Below are 10680 nucleotides of genomic sequence, written 5' to 3'. Positions count from 1 at the left end.
ATTTTGTATAATAATTATTGTACCACAATATTATACTAACCACAATTGCCCCGAAGGGGCAATATCGTGCTACGCACGATTGTGGTTAGTATAATATTGTGGTACAATAATTATTATACAAAATGCCACGTCAGCTGCATGTCACAAATTAATGATGAAGGATTAATGATAATAGATGTATTGATAATGGGAGTTTACGACCCTTTTAGCATTAAAAATCTTTTTTAATCATAATCAGGTTCAGTTATCCCATCCACTGTGTTACTGTGATCCTCTTCACATTATGATTACGACTAAAACGATTATTTAATTTCTTACGGGTTTATACATCATTTTAATACAGGATATCATTATCCATCATATATTATGTATCATGCTAGCTTCAGCTATTTAAACTCCAATTTAGATTCAACTGAGTTATTGAAATAAATGAGACGTACAAGAAGAGCCACGGCTACTAGACCAACTTCAACTAGAAGAAATTTAAGAAGTACTATGGCTGGGAATTTAAAAGCTGCTTTTCAACAAAGAGATTCAACTCAAGTAGTGTTGAATGCTACTGAAACAGTACAATTAGCTATTCCAGCAAATACTAATGGTGCTACAACTGTAAGGAATGTTACTAAATTGCTTTGCGGCACGGAATTCTTCCAATATTATGCTGGAATGTATGATCAATTTAAAATAGATGGAGTGTCAGTGTCAGCTGAAATTGTTTACAATACATTTGGTCAAGCTGCAATGACATTTCCTAATGTTATCACTGCATGGGATAGAAATGGTATAGATAAAGCAGTAGCAAGTCAAGTAACACAAGAAGGACAAGGTGTATTAAGTAATGTACCAATAGTACCAGGTCCTTATCAAGTAAGTTCATATTCAAGTGCAGTAAGTAGAGCATATTATCCAGGAGCTAGATGGGGTATTACAAGAAGACTTGTTGCATCTTCATTACAGGAGAAGAGTATTTATCTTCCAACAGTAAAGACTGCTGAAGTATTAACTGAATCTACTTTATATGCAGCATGGAATCCTGATTTCTTACTTTCTGTTCTTTTAGGAAATCAAACAGCTACATGTCAAACACTTGTATTTAATTTAACATGGTCATGGGTTGTTTCACTTAGAGGATTGAGAAAAAGTACACTTGATGTTATTCCAACACCTGCTGCTAATTCACTTGGTTATGCTAATACTAATGCTGGAACAGTTGCATCAGGTACAAATAATGCAATGATTCCTGTTAGTATGACTACAACTAACAATGGAGGAGTTGTTACTACAGATAATCCAATTTATACTTCAATGGTACAAACAACAGGTGGACAACTATCAAGTTCATCTAATACATGGACAGTTGATTCATTTAAGATGTATTTGAATAATGTATTTTATAATGCAGGAATTTCACAAGTTAATGCTATGGATTTGAATTTTGATCAATTTAGTATAGAACAACCATCTCAAAGTAATCAAGCTTTAACTATTAATGGAGGTAGTTCAAGTGTTATGAGAGTACGTTTAGTTGTATTTGCTACTGCTGGTACTCTTGGTGCTGGAGTAAAAGGATATAATATATCTGCTTATTTATTTGGTAATGCTAATACTAATGCACATACTGTTACTATTTCAACTGATGCTGATACTTATGTTATTGCAAGTAATGAATTTGATATTTATGGAATTAACTTACCTGATAGTTCTATTGGTGCTAATTCAGAAGTTAAAATTAATGTTAAAACTACTACTGGTGCATCAACTGATGTAATTGGATCTCTTTTATATGCTTATAGTGGAACAGTTGAAGATACGGCAGTTACTATTGCTTCAGGTGCATTACCAGTTGCTGCTGGTACAGTAGGAAATGGAGTATTGAATCCGGTTGTACTTGTTAGTAAAACATTTGTTACTGGATTGTTTTCAAATGATAACCAAAAACTTATTAGTGCTTAAATTAATTTAATTATTTTATTGGGAAGTTTTCTGAAATTATTTTATGTTGTATTGTTATTAACGAAGATGCTGATGATGCCTGTTGTGATTTAGCATAATATGATTGATAATCAAATAATACCATTGTGTTTTCTACTGTTGTTCCTTCACAAAATTCGATCTTCGCTTCACTTATATAATTTACAGACAATTTTAATATATATCGAGGAGTATTTTGTTGCAAATAAGTTACAACATCACTTTCTATTTCTGTTATTTCGAGGTCATCAATAACTCCACGTTTAAATGATATGTATTGTTCGTTGTTTGTTTTGGTAGTATAAATTTTAATGTATTCTTCTGTACTATTATTTATGACTTTATGTAATTTTCCATCTGCTGGTATTAAATCTGCAATATTAGTGTTATCTTCTGTAATATTTATTATTTCTGGTGCTACTGTTGCTAATGTATAAGTACCGTTTTGCTTTATTTTTATAGAATCTATTTTATATTGTGGTACATTTACAGTGACATAGACATGATCAAGTGCATCAAGGTTATCATCTGGACTGATAGTGTATGAACCATTTTCAGTAATAGTAACTGCTTTTGTTTGTATTTTTGGTTCAGGTACTTGAGTGATTAATTGAATACGGTCAATGTAATTTTCACTGGTGAATGTTGTTATTCCATTTGTAGTTGTTTCGATAGTTACATCATCTGTATTTACTGTTACTTTGAATGTATTTTTATTTATTTCATCTTTTCTTATTAAAGTTTCTTGTTTTGTTGTCTTGTTAATGATAGACATGAATGATAAAAATGAGTTAATTAATATATTTGTTTATCTTTTATAATTAAAATAAATGTAGATTCTTCTTTTTCTGGAAATGCTATAGTTACTTTTTCATATGCTGAATTGTTTTCTGCTTGATATGTGAGTGTTTCTCTTTGTTTGATTTCTTCATTAGTTAAATTGACATTTAAATCAAGTAAATTCATTGTTTGTTCTTCTTCTATTGGAGTGCAAATATATCTATCAAAATGAACAGTGATATACCATTGACAATTGAATTTAATACTTTTATTATCATTGTTATTTGGTGTTTCTACTCCTATGAAGTACCATGGATAAAAAGGAATACTTACATTTTCATTTGTAAATGGTTGAAGTTCAGGTGAATCATATTTCCAATATCCTTCTACTCTAGTAGGTCCATAATAGTTTTGTTCTTGTAATGTCATAGCTTTAATAATACTATTAATTTGAAATGCTCCACCTGGATAATAGACTTGTTGTTGTAAATGAGTACTTGAATTAATCATATTAATTACTTTATTTATATCTTTGTCATCAGCAGTGTCTTGATCAATATTGGAACGAATATATGTCTGAAACCATGTAGTACTAACAATAGGAAAATTTAATCCTATTTCTTCTACATTTATTTCTCCTATTGAGAGACTAATCAATGCTTTAAATATTTTAACTCTTTTAAAACAATTACAGAATGATTTATAATTAGTATTATTGAAGAGTAAATTAAAAAGAGAAGTTGTATATACACCCATTCCTCTATTTAATATAATTTCAATAGGGGTATTAAATACAAATTCTACTTCATGTGTATTATTAGGACAGTTATTTCTAGAACGGATCATTTGAATATAAAGATGAACTGAATAATTCATAATATGAGTGCAGACTCCAGTGATTCTAATCACTCGTCTAAATGTACAGAAGAAGTGTTTAAAGAAAGTACATGGAATATTATCCGTAAAATAGTCATGCTTCTATTATCATGTATATTATTAATAGCTAGTTGTTTCTTTGCATTTTTTGAAAGTAGAAGACAGGGGAATGTTATGAATGCAGTAGAAGAAGTATTAGAAGTAGTAAAAACTTTAATTCCTAATTAACTTTTTATTTTAATGTGTTTGGTTAAGAAGAGAAAACAACGATTAAATCTTCATAAAAGAAGATATGGTTCATATGGATCTATACGATTTAATTATGATGGAATACGAAGAAGTAATCAACAGAAATATCATCCTTTTAGTATTTCTAACAGAACTAATCCACTAAGTATTCGTCCTTTTGATAATTCTAGGAGAGTTGATAGTTCAAAATATAAACCATTTAGTACTTCTAAGTATGATGGTGGGAAAATATTTGATAAAGAAAAAATAAAGAAGTATATTCCATCTTTACCAAATGTAAAGAAAGTAATTGATTCTGAAGATTTACAAAGTAAAGTAAAAGGTGTTATTGATGTAGTTGATAATTTTATTGAAGAGAAGAAACCAGTAACAATTATTAAAGATTTTATAAAAGATAAATTTTGGGAAATGACAGATGGTAAGAGTCTTTTTGATCCATCTGCTCGTTTAGATGTTTCATTGATTCGAGGGATTGTTGATGGATATAAAAAATATGGTTCGAGATATTTTACTGATATTGCAAAAGCTTTTGGTGTTTCTTCCATTTTTAATATTAAAGAATTCAAAGAGTTTAATGAGGCAATAAAAGGAAACAATTTATATAAATATTTGGAAAAGAGATACAAACAAGGAGATTTATTTGAGAAGAATACTGCACTTGAATTAATTAAGATGGCAATTCAGAATAGACCTGAAATTGTTGATAAATATATTTCTACTATTTTTGGAGAGAAAGAATTAGCTTTGTATTATCTTACTCATCCTGAGGATATAAATTTGACATTACCCGTTTTGTATAAAGGAAAAGTTATTCGTGTTAATGGAAATTGTTTTAAAACAACACCAGAAGGGGAAAAATGTTTAGATTCATCAATTGTAGATCAAATGTCTGGTGTTCTTGCTCCTTTGGCTATACAAAAGTATTTGGATGCTATTAAACCGATTAGTGATATTGTTGTTGATAAATTAAATGATTTGACTAATCAACATAAATTAATGGATGATGATTTAGACCAATTGAATTTTAGTCAACAATATATTAGAAGTGTATTACCACCTGAATTATGGAAGAGAATTGAAGATGTTGCATTTGAACCAAATGTTATGAGAAGATATGAAAGTTTGCAATATATTCCAGTACCAGAAGCTATTAGTACACATTCTTCTGATGATTATTATCATAAAATTCATATTGGTGCAAGAACAAATAGAAGTGATAATAAAGGTACTATCTTTAAACCATCTGATTTTGAAAGAAGAGGATTACATCAATATTTATATAAACAACCTCATTTTAATAAAGTACAAAGCGGACAAGATAGATTTGAAGTAATGAAGAATGTTTATAAACAATTAAAACAATGGGGAATAAGTGATAAACGTGCTGATTATGAAAAGGTATTACTTAGAGTATCACCTGATGATGATAAAATTAATCATTTTAAAACAATAAATGGAAAAATTAAATTTTATAATAAATAATCAATTATCTTCTTTCTTTGGTTTAGTTTCTTCTTCTTTCTTTTTATCTTTTAATACAAATTTAGTTTTGTATTCTTTCTTTGGTACTTCTGGTGTCTTTACTTTTTTAATCTGTGGCTTATTCCACATTAAGCCTTTCTTATTGGCTATTCTATAGACGAGAGACCAGTATGGCTTTTTTAATGCCACTTTTTCTTCTGTGGATGTCTCATCATCGATTATGTACATTAACTTATTCATTGTTTCTATCAGTTCTTCATCGCCCATTTCTTTGTATTTTCCTAAGGCGAAATCAGCAATGATGTCTTTAATGCTTGTAGTCATGGTATGATTAAACAGTTCAAAATAAATAGTTTAAATACTCAATTTATCTCTTTTCAGAGTACATTACTAGAACTCATACTCGTACTCATATTCTATTTCTGGTTCTTCTACTTCTTCTATACCTTGTTCTATTTCTTCTTCTCCTTCATTTACATCAACGTTTTCGTCATTATGTTTAAAGTTATTCCAATATTTTTGTTGATCTTTTATTGTTAACTCTTTTGGAATGTCTTCAACTCTTAAATCTTCTTCTTCTTGTTCTATTATTGGTTTAATTTCTTCTGGTAGAATATTTTTGGAATCATTTTCTTCTTTCTTTTGTGTTGGTTTATAATTGAGTGATATGTCTTTAGCAAGTAATCTATATCTTTTTTCCAATTCATCAACTTCATGTTTTCTGTTTTTAACGTCACCGAAGAGTTCTTTATAATTAAATTTAGAATCAATCTTCTTAACTTCTTTGAGTTTTCGTTCTTTCTTAACAATAACTGGTTTTTTAATTCTTTTTTCTTCTTTCTCTTCTCTTTTTTCTTGCATTTTTTCATTTGGTAATGAATTATTCATTGTTTCATCATTTTGAACTTCTTCTTTTTCGTTCAATGCTTCATTTTGTGGAATTTCTATTTTTGTTTCATTTATTGCTTCTTCTCTTTCTTCTTTCTCTTCTATTGGTAAGAATTGTTGTAATTCTTCTAAATATATTCCTCGTTCAAAATCTCTCTTTTCTTGATATTCATTAGTATCTTCTAAATGATGTTTTCTTTTGGAATTATCTCTATTTTTATCTATCCATTGTTTAATGGAATGTCTATTCTCTCTTGGTGGTCTAGGTGGTATAATATTTCTATCTGGTTCTTTTTCATCTTTATGTATTTCTATTTCTTCTTCCATTGGTTTATCTTTTATTTCATCATAATCTATATTCTGTACTATTATATCATCTCCTCTTTCTTCTATTACAGGGATTGTATTATCTACTCCTTCTTCTTTTATTGCATTTTTTAAATTCTCATAATTGTTTTGTCTAATGTCATCTTGTATATTTTACAATGCTTTTATTATTTCTTTTTTATTGTTAATATTTATTTTCATATCCTTTAACAATTCAATTGTATTATTATCATATGTATAAATAGTATTTGGATTTTCTGGATCAACTATTGTTTTTAGAGGTAATTCATTTTCTTCTTCCTCGTTTTCTTCAATTGGGTCTTCATTAACATTCATTTCTTTATTATATTCTTCATAATCTGGATCATCAAATATTGATTCTTCTGTTTTACTAAATTCTTCATTAATCAAGTCTGGTTTATTTACTCTTTCTGATTCATTGTCTGGATCAAAATAATTATTAGCTTCATAACTATTTGGATGTAAATCTACATCATCTTCTTCAAAATATTCATCTTCTCCATCATCTGGATCATAAGTAGTATTTACTTCATTAAAGAATGTACTATCGTTGTAATCATTATAATACTGGTTGTTATGAATACTTCCATAACTTCCCCATTTTCTTTTTAACACATTTGGTCTATACCAATAGCTCATTTTAAAAATAAAAAATAAAAGATAAACCAAAAATTAGTTAATTAATTTCATCTCCATAACGAGGCCATCTTGATGCAAGTTCTTCATCATCTTCTATTGATGGCACTCTGAGTCTTTTTTTCTGGTTCTGGAATAAAGTCATCATCTGGCAATCTCAAGGTTATTTCTGGATTAATTATAGCTGGAAGTGGTTCTTGTAATTGGAATTCTGAGGAGCTATCTTCACTTCCTTCTTCTTGATCTGGTTGGATGTCTTCTTCATCAAACATCTCCAATATGGCTGGATCCAAATCACCATATTGTTTCTTTAGTTCTTCTATGGTTCTTCTAATTTCTTTTGGTCTTTCAAAGAGGGGCTCCTTTGAGTAAAGAACAGCCGTATTTTTTTCGAGCCAATCTAAATCATTATGCTCTTTAGCTATTTTCTTCATTAGATCCCAGTTTTTAGTATTCATTACTATTATAGTGGGAAGACTGGTTACATTTATGTGATCATATTTTATATTCATGGTAATCGTCTCACCCCTCGTTGATATTAAAGCTTTGAATTCGAACCATTCTACCTCTTTTAAATTGGCATCGTCGAACAGACGAATATCATAGTTCTTATATTCGTCATGACCATCGAACATAAAATGTCCTCTAAATTCATCTACTTTTAGCCCCTTGAGAAGATCATTTACGAACTCTGTCTTCCCTATTCTGGTTTCTCCAAGAAGAACTAGTGTCTTCACTCTTTTTTGCTTCGACATTTTAACCTAACCCCCTGGAGCCAAGCTCTGGCATTTTTTACAAGGATATTGTCTTCTTTCCAGGGTCTAAGTTTTATGTTAATTCTGTTCGGCTGCTTATTGCTGTGTTGCTCTCTCCATATTTCTCTAAATTTTTTTACATTATTTAAATACCAGGTCATGCTTGCCTGTCTCAATAATCCTTCCGCCTCTTTCAAATTTTCCAATGATAGTGCTTGTTCCACTAGGTTATTTCCCACTTTTCCTTTTATTGCTTCTTCTTTGCCAATTTCGTCAAAAGTAGATTCTGCTCCGTGTTTTTTGTTTTGATTCTTCAGATATTTTATTATTGCTTGAAATGATCCATCAAATTTCTTATGTTCCGTGACTGGGGTGAATACTAATTTGTATTCTATATTATTTATTTTAGCAACTGGTTTTTTATGAACTTTTGCTCTTTCGTTTAATTTAAAGAATACATGAGCATGAGCATTCTTTCCCTTGGTATTACTTACGGCCAAGTATTCTATTTCAGCCTTATTTGTTTTCGTGGAGCACCAATTTTCCACCATCTGCTTTAATATTGGAGTGGAGAGAGATGGATGGTTAGCATCGAAGTTCAATGTGAGGAAGCCATGCATTGCATTAAAGGAATAGTATCTATCGAGTAAGCTACTCATTGTTCGATGTTATCAAATGATTTGTTGGACCTTTTTATTTAAATGTCTACGTGTTGTTTATTCATTGTCTGTTTATTTGGTTGGTTAATTTATCTCTTTTCGTTATCTTTTCCGGATTGTTTTTGATATGAGGTAATGTATGAGGCAGAAAATGATTTTTAAACTATAAAGATTAATAAAAATATAATTCAATTAATTTAGAAATTCCTCTTTGAGTGTCTGTTTGTTGTGTTGTTTACACGTTTTATTTGTTATTTAAACAAAGGTACTTTTTATTTTATTCGATGTTCCCCCTCTTGTCTTCAATTGTGCAAGACATCGACGAAACCTGTAAAGGTCTCCTCGAGAGTGATAGTTTGGATTTGGACACTAAATGTCTAATCTATTCTATCCTCTATTTTATGAGGAGGTTTGAGGAGACACACTATAATTATAGTGATGTTTTATTTTATTACCTTACAGGTTTCGTCGATTCTTGCACTAAGGATAAACGTTTTAATAAACTAGGAGGTTTATTAGAGTTACTTGAAAACTTCCATTTCGTTAATGATTTGGAATAATCGTTAATTTACTATTTTTTATTTTATTTATTTTTTATTTAATAAACAAAATAATATTAAAAAGAATTTAATTAATTTAATTTTAATCGACTTTGGGAAGTTTAGGTTTCTTTTCCAGTCTCTTTATTATTTCTATCTGCTCCTTTCTTTCTCTTTCTGCAGCTCTTTCTTCATATGACAAGATGATTTCAGCATAATTTTCTATCATCTCTTTCGCCGTATCGTGAATTTCTTTCACGAGTTCTGCTTCTTTCTCCATCAACAGATCATATTTGGGCAGATTACAAGGAGTTTTCTGTTCTTTATCAAAGCAATCCAAAAAATCGGAACAGAGATATTTCAAGTCGTCAATACCTCTGAAGTAATCAATTAAATCAGATATTTTGACCTTGCTCAGTCTCTGCTGCATACTTCTTTCTTCGGGGGAGTCGCACATGTTGTTATGTTTGATATCCCTCTTCACTGGTTTAAATATTAAGATGTAACAGGCATTCAGACAGATGGAGAGACAAAACAGACATTTTCTTTTTTTATTATATTATATTTTTATTATTAATTATAGTTTAAAAGTCATTTATAACCTCATATACTACCTCATATCAGCCATTTAATTTGTTATTTAAACAGCAATAATATAGATAGCATTCAATGCCTCCTAGAGTCAAAAAGCCATTATTATCCTCTTTAATAAAGGAAATAGGCTTTATAGTTCAACAATTCCTTGACTCGGAAATATCCGAGTTTAATCGAACATTTTTGTACTCTTTGGTATATTGGTTCCATATTTGGTTCCATCGTTATAACATGAAGTACACAAAGAAAATGTTCGATATGTTGAACTTTATTATAATTGATTTAAATGCTATGCTACTTAATAGTCAACGACTTGTTTCGTTGTTGACTTATATTTTACATCGCATTTATATTCTCGATGTAAGACATCTTAATTGAATGCTTTTTATTCCTTTTTATTATTATTTTATTATTGCTTATTGCTTATTGTTTAAATAACAAATTATTTTCTTTTTTAAAATTTTGAATAACAAAAAATAAATAACAAAATTTTAAAATTAATTAAATTAAATTAAACTAGAGAGGTCTAGTTTTTCTCCTCTCTGGTTTTGTCTCTTCTTGTTTCTTCTTCTCTAGTTTATCGATTCGATCTTCTCTTTCTCTTCTTTTCTTTAATTCTTTCAATGCATTAATAAAGAGAATGTTTCTCTTTTTGAATGCTTTAATTTCTTTTTCTATCTCTTCTATTGTTTCTATATTACCTTCAACTATACATTTGAAACAATATAATGGATCGATACCTAATGATAAATCATTCCCGTTAACTAGTATCTTGAACTCATCTATTATTTTCTTCAAATCCATTTGAAGGCACATAATATCTGATATCTTCAAGTTTCTCTCTTCAACAACTGTTTCATCTTCACTACCACAGAAATTCTTTCCGTTGTCATCTTTCACTGT

At 29.4% G+C, this 10680-nt stretch overlaps 7 protein-coding genes across 7 annotated transcripts; 2 read left to right on the top strand and 5 right to left on the bottom strand.

Annotated features, from left to right (window-relative positions):
- Window positions 1-429: 429 nt before the first annotated feature.
- EHI_062360 (uncharacterized protein) lies at window positions 430-1953 on the top strand (the record flags this gene model as incomplete). Its single annotated transcript, XM_001913988.1, has 1 exon — window positions 430-1953. The coding sequence occupies one exon, from the start codon at window positions 430-432 to the stop codon at window positions 1951-1953; it is 1524 nt and encodes a 507-aa protein (XP_001914023.1).
- A 10-nt stretch (window positions 1954-1963) lies between these two features.
- On the bottom strand, window positions 1964-2746 carry EHI_062350 (uncharacterized protein; the record flags this gene model as incomplete). The annotated part of the gene is made up of 1 exon (XM_645100.1): window positions 1964-2746. The coding sequence occupies one exon, from the start codon at window positions 2744-2746 to the stop codon at window positions 1964-1966; it is 783 nt and encodes a 260-aa protein (XP_650192.1).
- Window positions 2747-2766: 20 nt separating this feature from the next.
- EHI_062340 (uncharacterized protein) lies at window positions 2767-3597 on the bottom strand (the record flags this gene model as incomplete). Its single annotated transcript, XM_645099.2, has 1 exon — window positions 2767-3597. One exon carries the CDS (start codon window positions 3595-3597, stop codon window positions 2767-2769), a length of 831 nt encoding a protein of 276 aa, XP_650191.2.
- A 270-nt stretch (window positions 3598-3867) lies between these two features.
- Window positions 3868-5358, top strand: EHI_062330 (uncharacterized protein; the record flags this gene model as incomplete). Its single annotated transcript, XM_645098.1, has 1 exon — window positions 3868-5358. The coding sequence occupies one exon, from the start codon at window positions 3868-3870 to the stop codon at window positions 5356-5358; it is 1491 nt and encodes a 496-aa protein (XP_650190.1).
- A 390-nt stretch (window positions 5359-5748) lies between these two features.
- Window positions 5749-7233, bottom strand: EHI_062320 (uncharacterized protein; the record flags this gene model as incomplete). Its single annotated transcript, XM_645097.1, has 2 exons — window positions 5749-6706; window positions 6785-7233. 2 exons carry the CDS (start codon window positions 7231-7233, stop codon window positions 5749-5751), a joined length of 1407 nt encoding a protein of 468 aa, XP_650189.1.
- An 86-nt stretch (window positions 7234-7319) lies between these two features.
- On the bottom strand, window positions 7320-7664 carry EHI_062310 (uncharacterized protein; the record flags this gene model as incomplete). Its single annotated transcript, XM_001913987.1, has 1 exon — window positions 7320-7664. The coding sequence occupies one exon, from the start codon at window positions 7662-7664 to the stop codon at window positions 7320-7322; it is 345 nt and encodes a 114-aa protein (XP_001914022.1).
- A 1622-nt stretch (window positions 7665-9286) lies between these two features.
- EHI_062300 (uncharacterized protein) lies at window positions 9287-9613 on the bottom strand (the record flags this gene model as incomplete). The annotated part of the gene is made up of 1 exon (XM_645096.1): window positions 9287-9613. One exon carries the CDS (start codon window positions 9611-9613, stop codon window positions 9287-9289), a length of 327 nt encoding a protein of 108 aa, XP_650188.1.
- Window positions 9614-10680: the final 1067 nt, after the last annotated feature.

This window comes from Entamoeba histolytica, genomic scaffold (genome assembly GCF_000208925.1).
Source record: "Entamoeba histolytica HM-1:IMSS scf_1104750517209 genomic scaffold, whole genome shotgun sequence".
In the NCBI taxonomy this organism is placed as follows: domain Eukaryota; phylum Evosea; order Mastigamoebida; family Endamoebidae; genus Entamoeba; species Entamoeba histolytica.
This window is presented reverse-complemented; position numbering and strand designations above follow the sequence as displayed.